The 27655-nt window shown below is 49.8% G+C and overlaps 1 protein-coding gene across 1 annotated transcript in view; it reads right to left on the minus strand.

Annotated features, from left to right (window-relative positions):
* The window catches only part of TMEM244 (transmembrane protein 244), a 239061-nt gene that overhangs the window by 64921 nt on the left and 146485 nt on the right, over nt 1–27655 (minus strand). Inside the window, exon 3 of the mRNA XM_085646800.1 lies at nt 8995–9068. Coding sequence (XP_085502926.1) covers nt 8995–9068 — 74 coding nt within the window. The remainder of the gene's footprint in view (nt 1–8994; nt 9069–27655) is intronic.

A 27655-nucleotide genomic window follows, 5' to 3' on the forward strand; every position in this document is an offset into this window, starting at 1 on the left:
CACTTGATGATTGTTGTAACGTGCTGATCTGCCCACCTGTGATTTATAAGCTGGTACAAATGCTGATGAACCTTTCAGTTTTTTATGTTATGAAAACTTCATAAATAAAATAAAAATAAATAAAAATATTAAGAAGGTATCTGTGGGAAGCATTGAGACGCCGAAGATGGGACTACGGGCTCTGTACTATGAGACATGTCTGAATGAATATCTGTATGATACTAGATTTTGTGTCTGTTTAGACACGACAAATGATCTGTCACTGGAATACTATGCAAAATGTTTAATAAAAATTGTTTAAAAAATATATATATATTTAGAAGAATGTGCTCACCAAGGTACTACTCACAGCTGCACCCACATCAGAACGCCTTCTGATGGCATACTGGTCAAAATTGTCACTATCCATCACATTGTTCTTGTACTAAATTAACTTTCCTGGTATTGGACCTACATACCCAAGCCAAACGAAGTGTCCCTTCTTATTGCACTTAGAACTCATTTTATCTACTGCCAGGCAAAATCTGGAGTTGCCAAGATGTGATGAACCACCACACCCATAGCAACAGGCTACATTGTTTTTAAAAATCATTCTTTTGCATGGTGTTTTTTCTTATTTTATCCCTGCCATTATTCACAACATGCACCCTATTGTCTAAATTGACCCTTATTTCCTGTATGAAAGTTTTGGAGTGCTCAATGGACTTTGAAATATCAATGGCAGCATTTAGCGACATGTCTTTACTACTCCATAGCATTTCTTGAAACTTCTTATTTGTCCCCATTAAATCTGGTCTCTTATGTTGTAATGTGTATGAAATGTTATGTCACGTGATGATGGTTGCCACATGACATCAGGGGTTCTGGAAATGGAAGATAAGTTGGATGCCTGCCAGGGATTTTTACTGAGCTTAATAACGCCTTTCCTTACCATCATCTGAAGCGTCATCATTTTAAAATTGGCGACAGAGGATGGGATTAGAAACTGTTCCTGAGGAGGAGAGGCAAGTTCTGGTTTAGTGACTGCCGTTCCCATGCTGTAATCAACCTGGTTTCAGAGGTTGACGGGCAGTCAGGAACTGACTGCTGCTGGAAGACGCTGTGGGAGGTAATGCTCAGCTATATCTGGAGGCGCAGTGTTATATTTCTGTGCTGCATTATTTTTGTTTCAGTCCCCTTCTCAACACCAGAGTATATCTGCGAGTCCTATGGCCTTAAAATTTTGGGAGTTCTATTTATTTATTTATTCCAGAAATATATGGAGTTTTTCCTGCCTTGCTGATATTGGATTGTTCCGTATTTAAGGACTTGCGCTTACTTTAGAGCCTCAAGCTGTGGCAATCTCATTGATTTATCATAAGGAATTCGGTCATATAGTATCTTCTAAATAGGATCCCTACGGACCTAAAAGAGATCGACGGTATCGAATTCTGTACTACATTCTAATTATTATATTCATTTGAGCCGATTTTTGTTTGGGATATATTGGGATATATTGGATATATTTGGACAATCTGTACAGGACGACCACTATATGTGACGTCGCACACTAATGGACATTGGAGTCAATTTAGTTATACCGTGTTTTTTAGGTCTCGCCTGCGAACGCAGCGCGGAGCGCTGCTTTCGGCGAGATCTATTGTTGCTGACTTGCCTCGGAAGGGGGACAGGAGATGTGCACGCGCAGGCTTTTGGCGGATTTGAGTTGGTGTACGCGCCTACAGCCACGCGGCGTGCACATCTCCTGTCCCTCTTCCCTCGCAAGCCAGCATTTAGTTTCACTTTCTACATATGGAGAATCCCACTCACCCGGTCTGCGGGGGGAATCCTTCTGAACGGCGGCTTCCGGAGCACTCCAGCTCCACTACTGCCAGCACGACGCGGGGCTCTCTCCTTATGCATGGGAGCCCCGCACTGCTATCTGCCGCTCTTCACCCGGGCCCCCTCCTGGGACTTCAGCTCCCACACCGGCTGCACGCGAAAGTAACAGGTACTGCGCATGCGCGGGCAGCCCTCGCCTCCCAGGTCTCCTCCCCAGCCCGGAGCTGCTTTCTGTTTTGCTTGTTTTTTTTGGCAGTGAAGAGGCCCCGGCGACTGCCACGTTTTATCTGTTTACGCACGCAAGGGCGAACGTTAAAGGGAAGGATAGGAAGTGCTTTTTTGCAGGCTCCGGCCAAGCTCGCGCCAGCGACAGGACCCGTGCAACAGGTGATCTCTCCGCGCTCGAGGGTGGCAGTGCAACGCGCGTCTTGTGGTGTTTGTTAATACAAATAAGCTGCTGAGCCGAACTGTAATGAAGCCGATGTCAATGGGATTCGCGCAATTATGTGTTGTGTGTAGCGCTGTATGGAAGCCGTTTTAAATGCTATTCCGAAAAAATCTAGCACTGTACGGCTGCCAGCCACTCAGCCAGGTATATGTGCAGATCGCCAGCGGGAAGCTGGCCTGGCGTGGACGGGAACTAGGAGAGATAGCCGGAGAGGCGTTTGGCTGTGAGAAGGAGGGGAGAACTGGGGTAGAATCGGGTGTCTCAGCCACGCGTCTGACCGTGCCCCATCCCCGGACTTTTTCACAGGGCAGTCACCCATGTGCCGTGCCCACAGGCGAAGGGGCCCGCCGTATTTTTAAATGTAATATTTTGGAGCTCTGCTCGTGGGGTAAATAGGGTTTACGTAAAATGTTTAAGGTCCATCAAGTTCGTTTTTTTCCCCTCCTTGTCTGAGAAGTGGGTGAGTGTCTGTGGCGCAAAGCGCACAGTGTTCCCACTTTCTCCAGTATGCTTAGGTAACCGCTGCATGCTTTTTATCCCAGCTGCGCGCATGGTGTCAGTGGCTTGCAGTGAGTTTTCAAATAACTCACGTTTTCAGGATGCGGGTTCTTCTTGATCTTTGTCTTATTCCATGCATCCTGACTGCCAGACTCCCCAAAATATGGCATGGCTGTTGCAAATAACGCGTTTTACATTTAGCAACTCAACTTTGTTACAGGATCTGTCAAACTTCAACGGGCGAGTTTGCACGTTATTGTCTCTGGGGGCTTATTTACAATTGAGAGTCAACTCCTAATGGTCGCGAATGGCCTCGTATCTCAGTTAAATACCTCAATTCGAATCTGCCCTAACTCTTGAGAGGTTAATTTTGGCACTGTCAATACTTTCAAAGCAGAAACCATGCACTTTGGCAGCTCAGACGACTACTGAAAAATACAAAGCGGTTGTCTAAAGGAGCGGGGATTGAAGGAGTTAAAACTAATATCTGGGTAACCCCCAGGAGGAGGCTGGGTCGGGGAATCAGCGTCAAAGGAAGGCATCCAGCTGGGGCTTAGTGATGATGAAGACTTTAAAAAAACATTTTTTGGTTTTTTTTTTGTGTTGGGAGGTATTCTGTTCATCCTACAATGAAGGCACACATAGGTGCTCGATACAGTTAGTTTAGTTACGGAGAGGTCAGGTGTGCCCGGTTATAGATCGGACTGAGGGGAAGACTGGTGAATTGTCCTCTCACCCTTCATTGACTCGTTTGCTGCCAGCTGTATCCAGTGAACAAATGCACAGGAGCTTCATCTTGTATGCTGGGGCTCTGCATTTATAGCGGCACCCCAATCTGCCTGGGAAAGGGTTTTTTGAAAGTGAAAGATGGTTATGAGAATGGAAGACTCTCTTACATAATTCGGTCACTTGATGGTCTCGAGCAAATTCGATACACCCACTCTGTTCCTCTTTTCTAACATTCTACGCCTTACCTTTCAAAAAGCATTTGCTGCATTATTTTGTTGTTTGTTTGCTTGGGTCCTGTCTCGGTGACTACAAGGATGAGTTCTGATTCACATATGGAAATACACGAGGGAATGACCCCATACCTCGTAAACACACGAGCAATGGACACTAGAAAATTGTATTTAAAATAAATTACGAATGGGAATGTTTGCTACCCTGCACCACAGAGGTATTTAAAAACACATTGCTCAATGACAAACATTTTTGTCTCTGTTGAATGTATGGAGCTCTGTTCAGTTTGTAAAGTTTTTCTGACCCGTGCTTCACGTCGCCAGAATCCTATATTTGCATAATAGTACAAATTACTGATGATCGGAAATTTGAAAAGCTTGTTTACTGTGGTGTTCGGTGCTTACTTCTTGTCTGCTGCATGCAAATAAATCCAGCTAATAATCCAGTAATTTACTTGACACTTCTATTTCCTGTTAAATAGATAGGCTGTTTCTAGATTGATGATATGAAGTTACAAGCCCAGCTGGCACACTGTTTCCAGTTTCCTGTCTCAGATTTCTTTATCAGTACCTCTAGTTGGTAAGGTTTGGAGGTCTGACTGATCTATCACTATCTGAGTTTGATCCCTTTTGGCTCTACAGCACATTGCTCATTGGCTTAGCTTACAAATTGAATACGTTCTACTCCTTCCCTGCCAGTATAGAACCCAAGCTAATGGCTGTGCACAGTGACTGACCCATCTATGTGCCATATCCCAGTAGCATCCTGTGGGACATATTAGCTTCACAAAAACTTTAACTGATCGCAAAAGACACTGAGCCTTGCAGCTTCTCTCAGAGTATGAAAGCATGGGCATGCACTGGCCATACACTTACCAGGAGGAATCGGATACTACCTGTACTTGCTGTTTGTTTTTTTACAGAGTGGGAGGTTAGAAGAAACCGAGGCCTCTGTACATAGAATTATCTGTTACTAAACATCAGAGAACGCACTGTACCACGCCGTGCTGTAGCACACAGCAGGAGAGGTCTTACCAGCCCATGTTTTGGCAAAATTTACAGTCCTCATAAAATCTTTAGTCTGTCATTCAAAGGCACCAAAAAAGTACAACATACATTAATAAGCATTTGCAATGCAATAGGTCTCGCATTTACGAAGTTTAAGCTACTGACATTGTAAATGACAATGCCTTTTATTTATGTTTTGAAAACCAAAACATAAATAAAAGGCGTTGCCATTTACAGTGCCAATAGCTCAAACTTGCGTAAATGCGAGACCTATTGCATTGCAAATGCTTGTTTAATTTGGAGTAAGGCCTGACCAAGTTCCAGTGGCACTGGGAATAAAAAGGCGTTGGCAGTGTGCCTGTTTAAAAAACAAACTACGCTAATAAAAAGAAGACTTTTTTGGATAACGTGTGTCTCCTGACTGACTGACTTCAATCTGAGTGCACCTTCCTTTCTTGTGGACATGCTCGAAGTAAGATTAATTTCTTTTTCCAGGTTTGGTGTTGCTATTCCATTTCTCTCATGTATCTATTTATGTATGATTTCATTGTTCATTTCATTGTTCTGAGTTTTAGCTATATAGGTTCTACACATGTAAATGTTCTTTTAGGTCTTGTAAAAAAAAGAAGATATGTTGTAATGTGTAAGAATTGTTATGGGGTTCTGAAAATGGGAGTGGAGATAGATATTTGCCAGGGATTGATCGTTTAATAAAGCCTTTCCTTACCATCATCTGAAGCATTTTGGATCAGATTCTGGCTATAGTGATAACGGTGGTGGAGAATTAGAAAACAATGGAGATGGAATTTCCAACAGACTCTGACCCCTGAAGTGATGTCCTTCTACTAAAAGGCTGCAGAGATACGGAGGCTGCAGCTGCCAATTGTGAACATTAAAAGGAATGTGCTCACAAAGGTACTCCTCCCAGCCATACCCACATCAGAACACATTCTGCCATTCAACAAGGCCTTGCTGGATACGGTGATGGAAGCCTCGGAAAAGCCTATCATTGCACCAGCAGTCTATAGAATAATGGCAAGGCGCTACCACCCAGCACCAGGAGACCCTCACTTCTTATATACGAATAGTCACCAGAAAGCCTTTTCATTCACGCATCCTGCTCCTTTGGGCATTTGATGGGCACCTTCAGTCTTTCTCCTTCTGACCGGTTAGTCAAAATGTTTGGAAGCTTGGGAGAGCAAACCTTTTCAGCAGGCAGCACAGAGCTCAAATCCCTCAATGCCACCTGTCTCTTGGCGTATTATACACATGCCTTATGGGACATGGCCCAACTGGTCATCCCGATGTCCAAGAAGACATGAGAGGTCACTTCAAGGAGGTTATGACAGATGGACAAAGCGCATCCGGTCACATTATAGAATCCGTCCTGGACACAGCCAAGTTGCTAGTATGTGCAATAGATAGCCAAGTCTCTATAAGGCAGCAAGCTTGGCTTCAAACCTCCTGTTTCTTCAAGGATGTGCAGAACAATTTGAAGGATTTCCCAAACAAAAGGGCACACCTGTTCGGGGTTAAGACAATTTCTGTGTCAGAACGCTTGAAGGCGAGCAAGGCTACAGCCTGATCATTGGGTCGACAAAAACCTCAGCCATGCAGGGACCACCGCCTGTTTTGTCGCTTTCGAGAATTCTCAAGATTTTCCTTTTGCCAGAGCCAGTCCTTTCAGCCCCAGGTCCAGCAGTCACAAAATCCACTAGGCAGGCACTAAAGAGACACAGCTCGAGGTAAGAGCTGTGGATCCCTCCAGCATGCCTCCAGTTCATCTTTCTCCCCCGCACAACCAAAAAACAGGTCCAGTTTGGTTCTCCAAACCCACATGGAGTTTGTGGGGGGCGGGTGTTCTCCTTCCTACCTGACTAGAAGACCATTACTTCAGACCAGTGGGTCCTTGAAATTATAGAAAGGGAGTACACCCCACCCTTTCTCCAGGATCCACCCCGTCCATCCCTCACTGCTATCCTTCCTTTCTTCCACTAGACCATCTCTCTATCTTGCAGCTATACATTGAAGCACTTGTCTTGAATGGAGCTGTGAAGTTAGTGCCAAAGCATAAAATGTTACTACCATCATTTCCTTGTTACCAAGAAGGACGGCGGTCTTTGTCAGATCTTCAGCGCTTCTCCCTATGTGCGACACTCAAGCCGCCATTCAGACCATGCCTCTCCCAGTCAAAGGAAAATTGTGCTGCACCCCAGTCTCTAAGGCCTCCACCATAATGCCTGGAGACTGAACGAGGGATATAAACTCTCCTTTCAGCTGCAACCAGATGTGGTTGACCTAATCAGATCAGCTCAGCTCATCACCCTTCCACAAAATCTTTTAATTTAGGGAGATGTAACCTTTTTATTTTGTGGTGTGCAGCCAAAAGCATAGACCCTCTTCAGGCTTATTTGTGAACAAATCCTGGATTTCACACTCATCCTAGCTCAAAGAGGGTGTGCAGTCTGCACCGTAAAGGGATATTGTCTGCGTTTTCTGCTTTCCTGACTCCCAGACCAGCCTTTCCTGTTCATATCCCTATTCAGATGCATTTTCAGAAGTTGTGACTAATTTGTATCCGCCAACTCTCTTTATTGTGCCCCGGTGGGATCCTAACTCTGTGTTGATGTTTTTGATAAGGTCTCCATTTGAACCCCTTCACAGTTGCCAATTGGAGATGTTAACATTCAAGACAGTGTTTTGGATGGCAATTACCTTAGCAAGACGGGTCAATGAATTACAGGGGCCTTGATTTCTCGTCCGCCATTCACCTAATCTTTCCCTTACAAGTTTGTGTTGTGAACCAGAGCCGATTTCCTTCCTACTGTGGCATCTCCATTTCACTTGTGCCATTCCTTCACCTTACCGACCATCTACCTCCCACAAAGAAGGAGCAGCTTTAAAGGTCGGACCCTGATCAGTTTCTACCTAGACCTCACCAAGGAAATATGACTGGAAGACTAGCTCTTTGTTGGGTACTGCGGTTTCAAGAAAGGCAAGGCAGTTCAGAAGCGGACACTGTCCAGATGAAGCATCCTCTGCATCTGCCAAGAAAGAGGAAGGGCTCAGAGCTCATTCCACTAGGGCCAAATCTTCAACATCTCATTCTTGCCAGAGGTGTTCTTATTGCAGAAATCTACAAGGCTGCTACGTGGGCATCCCTAACACCTTCATTAAGTATTATTGTAAGGTGCGCAAGAATGGTAATTCAACCAGATCATTCTGCAGGACTGCCTCCTTTAACCACCCATTAACTCTCCTCCTAAAAAGGATACTGCTTTGGAATCTATTCAACTGCTGAGGAATCTGCTGAAAGAAGCATCCTTCAGAAGGAAAAGTTACTTGCCTGCAGTAATGATCTTTCCATTGGATACTCTTTCTACTTGCAGATTACTCACCATTCCCAACCCCTTCCCTATTTGATGGATGTGTTAAAGGGTAAGTTAATAATTTCCCAATTCAAGCCTTCTACTGCATTACCTAATGTCCATGCCAGTCCACCCGCTCGCCTCGTAGGCCTGGAAAAAATGGATGGAAAATAATGTTGTTGTGTTGGGGTGGGACAATAGGGATTTGGCAAGGTAATCTGATGTCACTTCTGGCATCAATACAAACCCAGCGCCCCAAACCAGCAACTTGAGAACTTAGAAGTTTTCCAGATCCAGTCTGGTTCCTTGGATTATTATACAGGTGGTGAATCTGCAATTAGATAGACAAACCACCTGAAAGATAGTTAATGCAAGTAAGTAACTTTTTCTTACTGTATAATTTGCATAAAAGGGTTACAGCCGTAAAAAAGTATAAAAAGACAAAACACAAGCTTCCTGTCATGAGTGTACTTATTTCAATGTGAAAAATAAAAGACTCAAAAATAAAAGACTCAAGAAAAGTATAAACAACAGATGTTGGTTTTTGTGTGTATGAGAACTCAACTAGATTGATGAACAGATATCCTGCATCATTGCTTCTGGTGTCTAGCTAATACCTGTTGAAACTCATTGCGAAATATTCTGGGCATATTTCTGATATCTGGGAACAACAGGGTTTCGACATAGTTTTGCATCTGATCACTAATCAGATGCACACTTGAGGTAGTGAGGAAAAGCTGGTTTACAGGAGGACGTGCATGGTTGGCTATGCTATATATGTGTGGTTTTAGCTTTTCCACATAGAGTTGTACTTATCCTGAAATAGGGGCAGTCCTTGAACCCCTTCACCTTTTGTACGAAGTTGCTGGCACAGAGCAGGTGCATTTCTTACCCAGATATTTTGAGTGCGAGTCAGACAGATCTGTCTTGAAGTCAAATGGAATGAGTCCATCAAATGTGTCAAGTCTGGTAACAAAAGAAAAAACTTTGTTAACCGAAGAACACTGGCATCACTCACACATAGTGATGAAAACAAAATTGTAAAAGCAATCTATCTGCAAATATAACCGATTATAGAACATTGAAGCCTTCTTCATTTTACCCAACTTCTTCTGCATCTTTACCCATGCACTCTGTTTCTCTGCTGCCTGACACTTTTTGTATAATGCACTATCATATTTATGTTTTTCTGCTCACCAAGATTTTTCAGGACAATGCCGAAGAGCCAATTCAGCCTCCAGTTGGAATCTTTGGGCCTGGTCCATGATTTATCTAGGATTATGTAGCATATCTCTCACATATTCTAGAACTCTTCTACTATTGTCTCGCCTGTTTATAGACAGTAAATTGAGACCTCGGTCAATATGTGTTTTTTTTTGTTACAAAACTATAAGGCCCAATAAAGAGGATGGATGGTGTGATTATATCATCAGGCTACGCAGATGTAGAGTTAAGAATGGCAAACATATACTTACCTTCATCATATGGTGGTAGTTGATGTATATCATCAGGGTATGTAGGTGTGGTGTTAACTATAGTAAACCTTCACTTAGCTAGATACATTTATCAATTTATTTTTATTTATGCTTATTATGAAGACAACAATATGCATGGGGCATCCTGGTGCTGAAAAGACCAAAAACTATCTACAACTACTGACATGAGGTACAGAGCTGATTACATTATTGGCACAAATACTATGCCTGGGCGAAATTTCCGTTACGCCGGCATAATCTTACCTAATTACAGAAATTTCGCATTACGCTTAATACACAAAATTCCTGAAATTGTGCCATCACATCACATGGTGTGATTACGTGACAACATTTTTACACAGTTGTGCAGCAACAATGCGAACAACTAGAATGTGAGTGGCTGTTTTTCGCAGCACTCTCTTTTGGCACCATTGTTTTGCCTGAGATGCACCCTCGCGCCCAAAATTAACGCAAAGATACATTTCATGCAGAAATAGTTATAAATGCTAGTTTTATATTTTGCTTCTTTTCGCATAATTTCTGCACAATTTCATGTAACTATGCAAAAGTACATTATACACAAGTAGATTACACTCAGGTAAATTACAGAAAAAAATGGCAAACCCCTCTCCAAAAAAAATATGCTCAACTGTTCCCCAAAATGTAGCAAATTGCTGTCAGAACATAGAGGAAGCAGGAGCGTGTTTCAAGTCTTGTCTTTCAAATAAGTAAAGGAACAACCTCCCTGTCAAATGTATCAAATTTTAGGCACCTGAAGAAGATATGCTGATGAAGTGTTAAAGCTAGGGTAGTCAATAAGAATGGAAGAGATGGGGGAGGCTTGGCCAGGATGCGTAACATGGCGACTGTGTAGTAGAGGAGCTCCCAGCACCGGTCCTTCAATCTGCTGCAATCTTCCAAATCTAGGCGGCCTCAACGCTCCTGTGAGGAACTTGTAGTGAAAGAGCCACTCTTGTGGTTGGGCACCCTATGATGACCTTCGACTACCACCATTTTAACAGATTTTAGTGTGTTATTTTACCCTAGTCTTAATGTAGGACAGTCCTGCATATGCCTGCTCCTTTTCTGTCTTGTAATCTTGCGTTCTTTCATTGGGAGCTGTCATAGAGTAGACTAGTACATTTATATTATGAGTTCTTACTATTGGCTTTGACATGGCCTCATGTCACCTTGTTTTTGTGCTCGCACGTAGCTGCAAAGTGGGGAGGGCATGTTTCTGCTCCTTACTTGTTTTTCGCACCTCACCGACCAGAGTGAACTGGAATATGTTGTGGGAAGCGTACTGTGGAATGTACAACTCTGTCTCGGAGTCAAAATACGGGAGCTTGGCCAACCTCAGTCTCGGCCTTGACTCAGACTGGTACCAGCCAGCTCTGTTTTTTCAAATAAGAAGGGGGCGAGGTTTTCTAGAAGCTTCGCCTCACGTTGAGTAATGGTATTAAAGCTGGGAGCCTTCAGGGGCCAGGTGGAAGTTCACCACAGAATAGACGTATTGCTGTGGAGGTGACGGAACTGGAGTCCTGATGGAACTCCTTCCTGGGCTGTTGAAGGGCTTCCCCCGCTTGAGTTGGCAAGGGTGATGCAAATTCAATCGGTGAGGTGTTCCTAACCATTTTATATATATATTTTCTACTCTTTGCTACTTGTATATACTGCATTCTAGCTCAATTGTTCATTTAATTGTTCACTTGATATTTGGGAGTCTGCAATTACTGATATATTCAGCCTGCGTGTCTAAATTGTATTAATAAACTTGTGTGTTATTTTACATGCACCTGGATTTATTTTCTTACCTCGCCTTAAAGGAGTGCTGGGTTTTTGCCTCGTCTTTTGGGAGTGTTGCTCAAACATGTATTATTTAAAGGTGCAGTGGTAAACTTGCTCGCCTTAAGGGAGTGCTGGGTCTTTGCTTCGTCTTTTGGGAGTGCAGGGTTTGGGTGTGTCCTTTTAGAGAAAAGCACATTCATTAAAGAACTTGAGTGAGCCCTGCACACATCCCCATGTGGGGTGCGGGGACCAGGTCCCCACCCCCGTGCAAGCCACATGCTGCCACGATGGCTCGAGTCAGAGCGGAATCTCCAGACTGAAGCAACAATCCCTAGCTTTGGGGACCCCCTGGGCGGTGAGCGAGTGTTTCCCACGACACAGAGGTTGAGTGCCTGGCTGGAGCAGACATGGCCCCACTGGCCACACGTGGCACCCAGGACGTGCTGTGAGGCCCAGCCCTAGAGGTGCTTCGATGGGGACTGGAGCCGCTTCCTTGACATTCTGAATTTCTCTTGGCCAGGCGCCATCATTGCACTAAGCTAGGGCTGCCTCCTTCACTAGGTTTACTTCCTCAAGGACCTGTCCAAAGGACAATTTTGGATATCCCCGCACTTACCCCGCACCCACCTGCAAGAGGTCTTGTTAATCAGTTTGGGCAGCAGGCCGTTACCACGCTGGCCATAATATTGTTTTTGTTTGCTTGAAATTGTCCAGTTGAAGAATTTTGATTGGATATGCGTGCAGGTATTGTCACTCCACCTCCCTGCGAGCGGGCCTCCCCAATACACCCTCCCCAACCCTATGATTCACCATCCCTATTAGTTCTTTGGGAACTGAGGGAAGCAGGCCCAATCTGGGCTAATGATACACAGGATTTATAATGCTCTATCCTGGAATATTCGTGGCATGCACACCTCGGCTATTCTAAGTTTCCTCAAAAATAAGGGAATACACATTGCTCAATTAAAAGAGTCACATATCACTTGGGCTGAAGGGATCAAACTCCAGAAAAGATGGAAGGGGCAGGTATTTACCACTAACTTCACAGCATATGCGAAAGGGGGTGCTCATTAGGGTGAGGGTGGGGTCCCCTCTCGAAGTCCAATGGCGAGCTCGGACAGCAGATACGTCCTCCTGGACACACGCCTAAATGGCAACCATATCCAGAAAGGCTGCATATACACAGCTAACACAACCTAAATTCCTACAGCGACATTCTCTCAGCATGGCCAAATAGACACATATCCTGTGGTTATTAGGGGAGTACTTTAATGTGGTTCAGGACGCTGCATGGGACTGCTCTCACCCACTGCTTCCCAACACCTCCACTGTTAGTAATGCCAGGAGTCAACAGGCCTGGCTGTGCCACTGGCCAAGACAGCAATCTGGTGCCATTACAACGCAGGCATCAGACTGTACTCCTTCTACTCCCTGGTCCACAGGGTCTACACACGCTTGGCCCGAATAGTTTGCTCCCAATCTCTTTACCCCACCATCTCCTCACCTGGCTGTCTTAGCAGGGAACTCTCTGATCATAACCTACTATTACTGAGCCTCCATTGGAGTAGAACATCTTCTCCAGTCCCCACCTGGTGGCTCCAGCCCTCTGTCCTCAAGGACCTTCCATTACAAAACACGCCGGCTAATAATATCCAAACCAGTTTTTTTTACCATAATGTGGGCACAGCTTCTTCCCCGGCTGTGGAGTGGGAGGCCTTTAAGGTGGTGGTCCGGGGTGAGTGTACATAAAAGTTAGGAAGGGTCAGACCAACTATCTTCAAAGACTTGGAGGCAGCCTAGTGGGAATACATAGACACAGAGAGGCGGGCAACCTCAACTCCACATCTTCTGCCATCTCTCGTTCCCCTCTCGGAGACGGAGGTGCAGTTATTAGAGCACCTCCAATGTTTAGACTATGCCACGTACTCCACCAGGACGCATCTGGAGGAAAACAAGCCAGGAAAAATATTGGCCTGGCAGGTTTGCAGGGACATATGACAACCACCAGTGAACGAAATCCGAGGCCCGGATGGTGGTCTACTGTACTCACAGCAAGCTCTACATGATACTTTCACAGCTTATTATGTGGATCTCTACCACCCCCATCAGGGTGCCCCGCCCCTGACCTTAAAGCATTTTTTATACCTGCTCATCCGCTTACACTCACCCCAGAACAGTGGGGTTACCTGGATGCCCCGCTCACTACCCAGGAGATGAAGGCAGCAATCATGGCACTGGCATCTGACAAATCACCTGGGACGGACGGTTTCCCGGACAAGTTTTACAAAGCCTTCCAGGGCCTATTAACCCCCAAGCTACTCCGACTAAATGAAACTACGCTAGTGACCGGGAATCTTCCTGACACGCTTCCGGAGGCTTGCATAGTGTTACTACTGAAGCCAGGTAAAGACCCATAGGACAATGCATCGTATTGCTCCCATTGAAACATTAAACAGCCTATAAAATCTTGAGTATGATATTAACCCAAAGAGATCAACAGGTTTTACCATGCTTGATCCATAGGGACCAGAACAGATTCAACCTGGGGAGAAATACCTTACTGTGTGTCCAGTGGCTATTCCGGATCAAGGAGGGAGGCACAAAGCAGAAGGCCCAGGGCGACAGCACTAGTGCTGGATAGCCATAAAGCCTTTGATTCCCTCAACAAGGATTATCTCTTTGCGGTTCAGGCAAAATGTGGCCTTAGCCCCTACGTCACCAAGCTGATCTGACTATCATATAATTACCCCACGGCTAGAACTCGCTTAGGCGGTTCCAACTCTGAACCTTTCATGGTCAAAAGCGGCACCAGACAGGGCTGTCCCCTTTCACACCTCAGACAGCCCCCACACTATTTCACTTTATCCGGATGATGTTCTCCTCTATCTCCAGGAGATCACTTACAACCTCACCCCTGTTGCTTTCCTCCTGGCATAATTTGGCCTAGTGTCTGGATTGACAGCCAGCGGGGGCAAGTCTTGCCTCTTCCCCCTAGTGCCAACAGCTGCACCAAAAGCAGTGGACCAAGGGAGGAGGGTTGGGATGCAAACACTGGGAGCCCACCGTGGTCTGCTACTTGGGTGTTCTGGTATATCACATAACCCCAGATGTGTTGGAGGGTAATGTGTCAGCGGTGGTCACCTCCATCAGGTCACAGATCTCTTTTTGGATATCCATCCCTCGGTCAGTGGCAGGCCAAGTTGCGATTCCAAGATGGTTATCCTCCCCGGTCTCCTACATTATTTTACCAATCTTCCAGTTTCGCAACCTAGATTATTCTTTCAGGGGCTCCAAGTCCTCTTGGGGCACCTGTGCTCGCATAAATCACGCAGACAAGTGGCACTGGACACATTTCAGCTTCCCAAGGAGTAGGGAGGCCTTGGGCCCCCCAACTTTGAACACTAGTACGAAGTGTCCCAGCTGCAGTGGTTGTCCTACTGGTTGTCGAGACGGTTTTTGGAGGACATGGGACCTGCTAACCCTCCCCCACCAAAGGATGCCTACTCCATCTTATACACACTGGCACCTGTCTTCCTCTGGACTTGCCTCTCCTTTCAAGGTAGGCTCTCTCATGCCTGTCACAGGCACTTCATCTCATACAACACATTCCCCCTTCTGCCCCAGTCATTCCATTGGTGGGCTTCCTGACTCGGATAAGTCATCTCTCCAGCGGTTAGCTACAGGTAGGGGAGGAGGCTGGTCTCACTAGTATGGGCGACCTTTACATTGACTGCCACTTAAGGACATTCGAAACACTGACTGAAGAACAAGTTACTTACCTTCGGTAACGCTTTTTCTGGTGGATACAATATCTGCCTGTGGATTCCTCACCTTGTGAATATCCCCTGCGCCTGCATTCCACGGAATTTTTTCCCCAGCTCTCTACGCCGACGTGGACGTCATAATACCTCGGCTCTGCTCGTGACTCCGTATGACGTCACCGGAGCCATAAGAGAGCCACGTCGGCGTGATGACGTCAGTTTCACCCATTTTTTCTATACCTCCGAGGCGAACAGGTGGACCGACAACAGATTCAAAGTATACACAGTATACAACATTCAAACAAATATACATAGTGCATATACAAAAAGGAAAGCTAAGGAGCAAAAGCATTTCCTATAAGTGTACCAGCTAAAACAGTATGTCAAGCAAGGCATCCTTTAAGGTATACAAAGGTGGACAACGAGGAGGCGGGTGGGCTAGTGAGGAATCCACAGGCAGATATTGTATCCACCAGAAAAAGCGTTACTGAAGGTAAGTAACTTGTTCTTCTGATGGATACATCTGCCAGTGGATTCCTCACCTTGTGAATAGATTCCCACAGCAGTCCCACTCCCGGAGGAGGGTGTCCACCTTCCTATACCAAAAAGTCCTGCAAGACAGAGCGCGCAAAGTGGCCCTCCCTCCTCATCTCCGAGTCCAAGCAATAATGCTTGGCGAAAGTATGGAGGGAGGCCCAAGTCGCGGCTTTACAAATGTCTGCCACAGGAACACCCCTGGCCAAAGCAGAGGTAGAAGATTTAGCTCTAGTTGAATGAGCTCTAATACCCTCAGGAGGAACCTTACCAGCAAGGGCGTAGCAGATCTTGATGGCTAGGATGATCCACCTGGACAGAGTGCGCTTGTGCACAGCTTTGTCTTTAGATTGTCCAATATAGCCCACGAAGAGCTGATCATCCAAACGAAAATCCTTCGTTCTGTCCAAATAAAAGCTCACAGCTCTTTTAGGGTCCAATCGGTGAAGTCTTTCCTCCTCCTTGGAAGGATGAGGAGGTGGATAAAACACAGGGAGAGTAATCGACTGCCCCAGATGAAAGGGAGTAACTACCTTAGGTAGGAAAGCAGCCCTGGTCCTAAGAACCATCTTTTCAGCATGTAAGGATAAAAACGGGAGTTTCGAACTAAGAGCTTGAAGCTCACTTACCCTCCTTGCCGAGGTTATGGCTACAAGAAAGACCGTTTTAAAGGACAACAGCCTCAAAGGGCAGCTATGAAGGGGTTCAAAAGGGGACCCCATCAAAAAAGTTAAAACAAGATTAAGGTCCCACTGTGGCATTACAAAGGGAGTAGGTGGAAACCTGCTAGTAAGACCTTTGATAAATCTTAAAACAATAGGAGGTTTAAATAACGACGGCTGATCTGGAAGACACAGAAAAGCTGATACTGCTGATAAATAGCCCTTAACCGTGGCCACAGCACAACCCTGCTGAGCCAAGGAAAGGGCAAACTGAAGCACATTTGAAAGATGGGCTTTCAAAGGGTCAATGGATCTCTCTCCACATCATTTTACAAACTTAGACCACCTGTAAGAGTAAATGGACTAGGTGGAGTGTCGCCTGGCCGATAAAATAACATCCACCACATCAGGCGGGAGAGAAAAAGAACTCAGGTTGCCCCGTTCAATCTCCAGGCATGAAGGTGCAGGCTCTGGAGGTGGGGGTGAAGAACCTGCCCCTCCGACTGCGAGAGGAGGTCTGCCCTGAGAGGGAGACGGAGCGGAGGGTGCGATGAAAGGTGAAGTAGATCTGTGTACCACACCCTTCTTGGCCAATCCGGGGCGATCAAAATAACTTGGGCCCCGTCTTGGCGAATCTTTCTCAGAACCCGAGGAATCAAGGGTATGGGAGGAAACGCGTAAAGGAGTTGTGAGCTCCAACTGAACTGAAACGCGTCCCCCAACGCCCCCTGCATCGGAAACTGGAAACTGCAGAATGACGGGCAATGCGCGTTCTCGTGAGTGGCAAACAGGTCCACCCGAGGTGTACCCCATGTCCGAAAAACGTGACGAACCACCTCCGATGGAGCCTCCTCTCGTGGTCGGCGGAGAACTGTCGACTGAGACTGTCCGCACGTACGTTCAACACCCCGGCCAGATGATTCACCATCAAGCAAATGCGATGATCCTGAGCCCAGGACCAGAGCCGCAACGCCTCTCTGCAGAGACGGTACGACCCTACTCCTCCCTGCTTGTTGACATACCACATCGTGGTAGTGTTGTCCGTCAGGACTTGAACCGATGGACCGCGAAGGGAAGGGAGAAAGGCCTTGAGCGCCAAACGTATCGCCCGCAATTCCAGAAGATTGATATGAGACAATCTTTCCTCTGGAGACCAAAGACCCTTGATCTCCAGATCCCCCATATGAGCACCCCACCCTAAGGTGGAGGCATCCGTTATCACTGTGGCCACCGATGGAGGAATATGAAAGGGCTTTCCTTGAGACAGATTGCCCCCCACGCTCCACCAAAACAGATCCGCTGCAGCTTCTCTGGAGATCCTGATCTACTCCCTGAGATCTCCGTTGTGCTGATACTACTGCCTGCGGAGACACCACTGGAGTGCCCTCATGTGCCAGCGTGCATGGTTGACCAACAGAATGCAGGAGGCAAACAGACCGAGCAGGCGAAGGACCTTCAGAACTGGAACAACCGCTCCTGTGGAATAAAGGGATCATCTCCTGAATGTTGAGAATTCTTTGAGGAGGAGGAAATGCTCGACACACAGTAGTGTCCAGTACCGCCCCTATGAACAGGTTGCGTTGAGAGGGCACCAGGTGAGATTTGGGCACATTGATCGAAAAACCCAAGTCGAATAACAGTTGAGATGTTACCTGCAGATGATGTTGCACCATCTCTGGGGACTCTGCTTTCAGAAGCCAGTCGTCCAGGTAGGGAAAGACCGGAATCCCTGACCTCCTGAGATGAGCAGCCACCACTGCCATCACCTTGGTGAAGACTCGAGGTGCAGTAGTAAGACCAAACGGGAGGACCGCAAACTGGCAGTGTTGCGACCCAACCGTAAAACGGAGATACTTCCTGTGCGACTTCAGGATTGGGATGTGGAAATACGCATCCTGCAAGTCGATCGACACCATCCAGTCTCTTTGCTACAACGCTTGAGGAACCTGTGCATGGGTTAGCATCTTGAATTTCTCCTGTTTCAGGTAAAAATTCAAGACTCTGAGGTCCAGGATTGGACGCAATCTGCCGTCCTTTTTGGGAATCAGGAAATACCGGGAGTAGCATCCCTGACCCATTTCCTGCTCCGGAACCACCTCTATCGCACCTTTTTGTAGCAATGCAAGAACCTCCTTTTGCAGAAGAAGTAGATGGTCCTCTAAGCAAAAACCCTGGCAAGGAGGGTAAGGGGGAGGAAACTCCTGAAAGGGAAGGACGTACCCATTCTCCACGAGGTTTTAAACCCAAAGGTCCGTCGTGACCGATTTCCAACCTCGCAAAGTGGGACACCCGACCCCCCACAGGTCTCACATGATCTAGGATGGGGGATCTAGGGCTGCTTCCCTGAAGCTTCATTGGGAGCAGAGGAGGCTGAAGATGAAGAGGGATTGCGACCAGAACCTCTCCGGCCCCTTTGTCTTCCTCTATATGATCTACAGAGAGGATTTTGCTGCTGCTGTTGCTGCTGTTGCAGAGGTTGACGGAAGGAACGAAAGGATGACCTCCCAAATCCTCTTTACTTCCTGAAGCCAAACCCCTTAGCCTGCGTCTGCAAACCCAAAGTTTTCGCAGTAACCATGCTATCTTTAAATCTTTGCAAGGCAGAAGCAGCTTTTTCCCCAAAAAGCTTTTCCCCATCAAAGGGTAAGTCGACTAGGGTGGCCTGAACATCAGCAGAGAAGCCGGAAGAATGAAGCCAAGCCTGCCTGCTAGTGGCTATAGAAGATCCCATAATACTAGCCACGGAATCAGCCGTATCTAGGCCCGACTGATTAACTTGCCTTGCGGCAGCTTGAGAGTCCACAACAACCTCCATAAAAGAGACCTTCTCCTCATCAGGAAATTTAGGGGCTATCTTCTTCACAGAGTCTATTAAAGCATGAACGTAGCGCCCCAATAAGCAAGTGGCATTAGTTGACTTAAGCGCCATTCTTCCAGATGAAAAGACCTTTTTAGCTGACTGTTCGATCTTTTTGGAGTCCCTGTCAGCTGGTGCTTGAGGGAAGGCGCCTGAAGATTGCTTCGAACAGGAAGCTTGCACTACAAGGCTCTCTGGTGAAGGGTGAGAGGAAAGGAAGCTCTGGTCCCCTGGAGCTACTCTATACCTCCTTGCCACTTGTCTGGAGACTGCAGGTGAAGAAAGTGGCTTGCGCCAAACGTCCATAACAGGCTCTAAAATAGCCTCATTAAAGGGCAACAAAGGCTCAACAATGGAAGAAGGTGAATGAAGGACTTCAGTTAAAAGGTTTGGCTTGGGGGCGTGGCTAGGCGCCGAGGTGAATGGCCGCCTGATCCCGGAGCTCCGCCGGGACCGTTGGTGTTCCATCAAAATCCGGACTTAATCCGCGCTGCGGGGAGTGCCCTTGGAGCTCCCCCGGCTCCCCCTGACCCGGTGCACACGGAGGCGGCTCGGCGACCCCAGGCGACACTCGCACGGCCCAGGAGGGTGGCCGCGGCGGATGACGGCGGCCGGACGCCTCGGCTCCGGAGCTCTTTTGCGGCTCCCGGCGCTACCTGAGGCCCCGGCGAGGGCCTGCCCACCGACGCGCTCAGAGTGACGCCGTCGTAGGAGAACGCTGCTGATATCGCGGCTCGGGGCCGGAGACCAGCGGATGTCTACGGAGCGGGTGCGAGATCGCGACTGGGGCTGCGGCCGACTGATTCCCTGGCCAAGAAGAGGGCGCCATTTTGCGGCCACGAGAGACCAGAGGGAGGCCTGTTGCTGAGGGACGCCCTGCCCTCCCCTCCGGTGAGACTCCAGAGCGCGACTGGGACTGCGAACCGCCTTGCTGCCGGGGGTGAGACGGAGTGCTCTGCTTGATATCGGGCCTGGCTGTTGGCGGCGGAGACCTCCTTCCCCCTATCGATCCCTGACAGAGAACTGTGGGCTCAAGGCTACGTCCGTCAAACCCAGCTGGATCAAGGGGCGCCTGGGTGCTGCGGAGGGGACCACCAGTCGTCCTAGGGAAGGTGCACGATCGCGACTGGGGCTGCGGCGGACTGTTCCCCTGGCCTAGAAGGGGACGCCATTTTGTGGCCACAGAAGAGCAGAGGGTGGCCTGTTGCGTTGGAGCGCCCGGCCCACTCATCCGGTGAGGCCCACAAGCGCGACTAGGGACTGCGCACCGCCTGGCTGACTGGGAGTGGGACGGTGTACTGGCACTGATTTTGGGCCTCTCGTGTGGCGGCGGAGGTCTTCCTCCCTCTATCCATCCCTGAGCAACAGCGGTGGGCCCAAGGCTACGTCCGCGAACGCCGGTCGGACCACAGGACACCTCGGTGTTGCGGCGGGCGGTGTCGCATACGACCCGCGTGGTGCCCGGACCGCCATGCGACCCAAGAGTGGAGCCGCAACGCAGGCCAACAAGCTTGACCAGTACACAGTAGCCAAGGCGCCGCCTCCGGCGGAAAAGGCTCCGAAGGATGACGCGGACCCAGCGGACCCTTCATTGAAGTCCATCATGGCTGCTATTCAAACCCTGGGCACGAACTTGGAAACCAAAATGGATAAGATCACCATTGAAATGGCCCTGCTCCGAGCTGACCTGGGGAAAACCACTGACCGCTCCAAGGCTAATGAAGTTGATATTAAGGCCCTACAGGACTCGGAGAAGCGGCTTGAGGGTAGGGTGAATGAGCTAGTACACCAGCACCGCCTGATGGCCCTGCGGCTCGATGATCAAGAAGGGAGGGCTCGGAGAAGTAATATCCGCGTCGTGGGTGTGGCGGAAGGACTTGAAGGAGACAGTGTGGAGCTCTTCCTGGAGGACCTGATCCTACGACACCTTAAACCCAAGCGTCTCTCGAAGCTCTTCACCATTGAGCGGGCGCACAGGGCCCCTATCCCACGACCCAAGCCTGGGGCCATGCCACGGACGATCATAGCCAAAATTCTGAATTTCCGGGACCGGGACGCAATTCTTCAGGCGGCACGACAGCACGGTGACCTACAGTATGAAGGGGCCACGATCCGGTTCTTTCCCGACTTCACGCTCCAGGTCCAACGGGAAAGGCGCTCCTTCCAAGGGGTCAAGGCGGCGCTCCGCGAGCGTGGGATCAGATATATGATGTTTTTCCCAGCCAAATTGAAAATCATCGCCGGTGGGCGATCCCTCTTCTTCACCACGCCGGAAGCGGTGCAGGAGTGGCTGGATGCGGGAGAGGCGGCGCAGGATTCCAGGCGTGAAGAAGTACAGCGGCGAGACGCGTGCCTGCCCGCCACGGAGTCGGCGCCGGGACACCCTGCGGGTGGTGCGCCGAGTCAGCGGTCCTGGCGTTCCAGGTCCAACAGTCCCCGCTGGGGCTCGTCCAGAGAAGGGACGCCGCGCTGAGACCACGAGAGATAGCGCTGAGAAGACATCAGACAGTAACGTATACCACATGTGCCTTTCTTTTGAGACTAGTTGACTCTGGGGTACCCTGTCCGCCTCACTGCCTCTACGGGTGGCTTCCCTCTATGGGTGACTCCGGGGCAGAGGGGCTGAACGAACTGGGACACCACGGACGGGCGACCAAAGGGGACTAGCCCACGAACTTCCCAAGTTGAGTTCCTCGGTGGGTTCACCGGGGTGGGGTGGGGCGACAGGCGCTCTGCTAATTGGGGTGGTGGGCAGTTCAAGACCCACGGAGCAGGGGGCAGGGTGGGGGGTGTTGTTTTGGGATGGGGGGCAGGGAGGTCAGGGCCAGCTCCGGGAGGGAGGGAGTTGATTGTCCGGCTTGTTGGGTTTGTTGCATTTTGTATGGTTTGTTATTGTGGGGTGGGGCTCAGGGAGGGGTGGGAGTTGGGGATCCTTTACGGTCACACACACTATGTTCACACAATTGATGCCCGGGTGGTGGGACAAGAAACCCTCTTACGACACAGCCATGGCTAGAAGGTGGGAAAAAAGCCTGAAGATTCTCAGCTGGAACGTCAACGGTATGGGGGACAGACTCAAGCGTACTATAGTTTTGCAGTTCCTCAAACGGCACCAGCCAGATGTGGTGCTTCTGCAAGAAACACACTTATTGGGGAATGTCTGTCACGCCCTGAACAGATATGGGTACACTCTAGCAGCACACTCAGGTTTCACCACTGGATCGAGAGGAGTGGGTATACTCCTGCGACGCTCGCTGCCCCTTCATGTAGATATCACCAAGACCGACCCGCAGGGCCGCTTCACGGCTGTGTCGGGGCGTTGGGAAGGCCGGGCGCTTAACCTCCTTTCAGTCTATGTCCCCCCAGGCCTACAGGCCCGGGCCTTCGCAGACCTGGGCTCATTCCTCCTATCGCTACCCGAGGGTCGGCTCGTTCTGGGAGGGGACTTGAACGCAGTGGCATCGGGAGCCCAAGACAGACTGCCACCTAGAGACCTGCCCCAGGGGCAACGGTGGCTGCCGGACTTCCTCGAGTCCTTCGGGCTGACGGACGTTTGGCGCCTACTCCACCCCACTGAAAGTAGCTTTAGCTTCTTCTCCGGGGCGCACCACTCCTTCTCACGGCTGGACTACATCCTCACCCTGCTCCAACACGACATGGCGGTACTGGAGGCCGAATTCCTCCCCAGGGGCATCTCCGACCATTCACCGGTCCTTGCACAGATTATATTCGGAAGTAGACGGGAGGGCTGCACTGCGCCAATTAATCCCTGGCACTTGAAACACGAGGTCACTAGGAAACACATATCCACTTCCATCTCGCGCTACTTCACAGAAAACGATGGGTCGGTCGCCTCCCCTGCCACCCTCTGGGAGGCGTTTAAAACTGTGGTGCGGGGCGAGGCGCTTTCGGCTATCGCGGCTCGGCGACGGGAACGCAGCCAACAGACCGTAGCGCTAGAGGAGCAACTTGGGGAACTAGAAAGGGAGGCAACGACCAGCGGCGACCGGGAGCTCAGGCACGCGATGCAGCTAAAGGCGGCGGAGTATAGAGCGCTGGTATCCCAGGAGGCCCAGACGGTGGCTCGGCATAGAATTGGTAGAATATATGATCAAGGTGACAAAGCTGGGAAACTTATTGCCTGGCTTGAGCGGAAACAACAGGCCAGCAGGGTGGTGCCGGAGTTGCACACTGAATTGGGGAGAGTGCTCACGGAACCCCGGGAAATAGTACAACAGTTCGCCGACTATTACCAGCAGGTTTACAAGCGAGAGTCGGACCGGCCGGAGGAGGACTCCATGGACCTCCTCGCGGACATACGCTTGCCCACTCTCTCGGACACAGATCGGGAGGCTCTTGACAGCCCGCTCACCGAGGCTGAGCTCCAGCAGGCGATAGGAGACCTCCGTCCTGGTAAGGCGCTCGGTCCGAACGGCATACCCATAGAGATCTACAAACTCCAGCCAGACGTCACTAGTAAGCACCTCAAACTCATGTTCGACTGCAGTAAAGCAGTAGGGCTGCTGCCCCGGGACCAGCGGTTGGCGACCATAGTGGCAATTCCGAAAGAAGGCAAACCCAAAGACTCTTGTGCATCGTACAGACCCATTTCGCTTCTAAACGCGGAACCTAAAATACTTGCCAAGACGCTGGCCAATCGGCTTAAGCCGGTGCTCTCGTCGCTAATCCACCCTGACCAATCGGGATTCATGCCCCACCGAAATACGGCCCTCAATATTAGGAGATTGCATGGGGTGCTAGGGCAGTGCCACAGTCTTCAAGAGGACGCGGTGGTGGTCTCGTTGGATGCCACCATGGCCTTCGACACCCTTGAGTGGCCCTACATGTTCGCAGTCCTGCGTAAGCTGGGCTTTGGACCCCAGTTTATCGCTTGGGTGCGATTACTGTATGCGGAACCCCTGGCGCAGGTGCTGGTAAATAATAAGGTGTCTGAAGTCTTCACGCTGGCCAGAGGAACTCGACAGGGCGGTCCCCTGTCCCCCCTTCTATTCGCCCTCTCCCTCGAACCGCTTGCGGCCTGGATAAGACAGGTTGCCACCGTGCAGGGCATAACATGGGCGGAGGGGTGGGAGGATAAGATATCTCTCTATGCCGATGACATACTTCTCTACCTCTCGAAGCCGCGTGGGTCACTGATCGCGGCGCTGAATATACTGGACAGTTTCGGTCGCAACTCTGGCTTCCGAGTCAACTGGGCCAAATCGCATCTATACGTCCTCCGTGGGGACCCTCCCAGACTCCCTGAGTCTTGCCCTATTCGGGTGGCAGAGGACGGGTTTAAGTATCTCGGAGTGTATATTACTGTTAACAAGGCTCTGCTGTACGAGCACAATCTCAAGCCGCCGCTGCTTCGGCTTCAACGGGAGGCGAAATCCTGGCAGCATCTGCCCCTGTCATTGCTGGGCAGGGCAGCCTTATTTAAGATGCTCTCGCTCCCGCGGTTTCTATACGCACTCCAAAATTACCCGCACCTGGTCCCGAACAGTTACTTCCTAGCGATCGAAGCTGCGCTGCGCGACCTCCTCTGGGCCGGGCAGCCCCGAATCTCACTGGCCAAACTTACACTGGGGTGGTACGATGGTGGAATCGCTCTCCCCGATATTCGTAAGTACTACTGGGCGGCCCACCTATCCGCGATCAACCAAGGGACATACGGGGACGGGAATGACCCGGCTTACGGCATGGATAGATGGCTGCTTCCCGGAGGGAACTACGAAATAGCACTCTACTCTAGACGGGGTGTGAGCAGACTCACCGGCCCGACACTTCATTCGGTGAAGCTGTGGCACATCGCACAGAAGAAGCTCGGGTGGTCCGGAGTCCTCACGATGGCCACGCCACTATGGGCCTCAGAAGCGTTGGGAAACCTGCGACGCACCAAAGGATTCCGCAAATGGGATCTTATCGGCATCTCTCAAATCAAAGACATTTGGGGACCTGCCGGGGTCCGCTCATTCGCCCAAATGCAGGACGCATACGAACTGGCAGATGCCGAATATTTCAGATACTTGCAGGTGCGCCACTCCTTGCAGGCGAACATCCCACCGGAGGTCAAGCTGCCGCCAGCCTCCCCGCTCGAAGATAGATTGCTCGATGGACTCCTCGCGGAACACGCCATATCCCTTACCTACAAAAAACGTATTAATAACCCCCCAGATTTGCTTCTTCCCCTTAAAGAAAAGTGGGTCGCTGAAGGGCTGGAAATAGATGACGAGGAGTGGCTGCACGCTTTGGCTTCTCCACGTGAGGTCGCGATATCGGCCCGATTGCGGCTCATCCAATTGAAGATCCTACACAGAGTTTATATCTCTTGCACAAGACTACATATGATGGGTAGGGCGGACACAACGCTATGTAGAAGGGGGTGTGGAGGCGATGGAACCTTTTTTCACGTGCTGTGGGACTGCCCGAAGATTCAGAGGTACTGGAGAAGGGTGGTGCGGGATATGGAGGAGGTGTGGGAGGTGGAGATTCGCCCGGAAGCCAAGAGATGCCTCCTTAACATATGGGAACCAACTGACCTGCCGCCAAAGGGGAGGCTCTGGGTGACACTCGGGCAAATGATAGCAAAAAGGAACATTGCCAGGCTCTGGGGCAGCGCTGTTACACCGAAACCTTCAGACTGGGCCAGCGACATGGACTGGTGCATGCTGCAGGAAAAGACAGTATATGTGGCGAGAGGGTGCCCGCGCAAGTGGGTTGAGGTGTGGTCCAAGTGGAATGATTTTAGGGGGGGACTCTGCGAGCCCCCTTCCATTGTGCAGGAAGAACCCGGAGATGTTTAGACACTTGCTATCGCGGCTCGGGGAGCTGGGAAGGGGGGGGGGGAGAGTGCTGGCTAGCCAAGGGCACACATGAAAGCGCAGTGTTGACCGATGTTTCAGGAGGGAGGGGGGGGGGAGTTGGAAGTTTCGACACCTTATGCCTCCTGGGGCAGCTTGCCCCTAATTTGTGATTGTTTACTTAATTCTGAGACATGTAATATTCTTCTCTACCTCTCGGTACGTTTGCACTCCTCAACGCCGCCGTACATCCGGGTTGACGGCACAGGGCTGTGTGATCCGACATACATCCAAATGGGTTTTTCGCGGCCGGCCCGCAGGGTTGTAGGCTCTCTGCTGTGTACCGAAATGTTTAAATAAAGGTTTTCAAAATCAAAAAAAAAAAAAAAAAAAAAAAAAGGTTTGGCTTGTACTCTGCAGAGGGCAACTGTAAGTCCAACAACTCTGCAGCCTTCCTAATGACTAAATGATAAGGAGCCAACTCTTGTGGAGGAGAAGATCTGGCAGAAGAATGCTCCCATTCTGGAGTAGTATCTAGTCCACTTGCATCCTGAATGCCCTCAAATTCATCAGTGGAATCACCAACTTCACCTTCCTCCACTTCTTCCCTATATCGCTCCTCCTCCATAATCCTCTGAGCCTCTCTCTGAGAACAGATCCGAGGGCACGGCGTCGGCGGCGCCGCACGCGGAGTCGGGGGCACCGAACGTGGAGTCGGCGGCGCCGGACGCGGCACAGATGGAGTCGGCACCGGCGTCGAGGGTGGCTCTGAAGAAGGTAAACGATCCATTCGAGGCCGTGAGGATGGATCTCCAGACGGCGCCGGGAACTGCCATGAAGGAGCCATCGGCAAGAAGGGCATAAAAGGTGCCGGAGCATAATGTTGCGGCACGCCCAAACTAATAGCCATTGGACCCACAGGACCAGAAGGTGCGACGGATGGGAAGGCAGCTCTTTGGAAAACCCTATACATCGCATTGAGGAAATGCGTCGGATCCACAACCGGAGTCGGGAAATGCGGGTACGAGTTCGACCCTGAATCCGGTCGATGAGTAGCTGGAGCCGGAGCCGAAGTATCCTCAACTGGAGCCGCAGGTTCAGCTGGCACTGGAGAAAGATCTTCCACCTGCTTCGGCTCGGCGTCGGAAGCTGGAGAGTCCACTGGCGCCGGTGACTGCGCCGGAGTCAACCTGGGCAAAGGTGTCTTCTCCGGAGACACACGAGGAGAAGGGGAAGGCGAAGCAGAAATGAATTCCTTACTTCAACGTCGAGGCGACCTCGAAGCCTTACTCTTCGACGATCGGCGCTGAGATCTATGCTTCCTCTTCTTTTTGTGTCTCCTCGACTTTGAAGAGTGCGAAGTCGACGACTCCGGCTTCAACTTCTCCTTCTTCCTACCTGTCCTTTTTCGCCTTGGCCATGAAAAGCTTCACCTCCCTCTCTTTCAGGGCCTTGGGATTCATCTTCCTGCAGATGGAACAGTCGTCCACATCATGGTCCGATGAAAGGCACCATAAACAATCTTCGTGGGGGTCAGTGTTGGACATGTGACCTCCACATTCCCTACAAGGTTTGAAACCTGACTTCCTCGTCGAAAGACATCGCAAATCCAGAAACTGTAACCCACTGTAAGGCTACAAAGTAGCTGGAGAGTGCTGGAAAACCGTTACGCA

Source organism: Triturus cristatus, chromosome 3_2 (genome assembly GCF_964204655.1).
Source record: "Triturus cristatus chromosome 3_2, aTriCri1.1, whole genome shotgun sequence".
Lineage (NCBI taxonomy): Eukaryota > Metazoa > Chordata > Amphibia > Caudata > Salamandridae > Triturus > Triturus cristatus.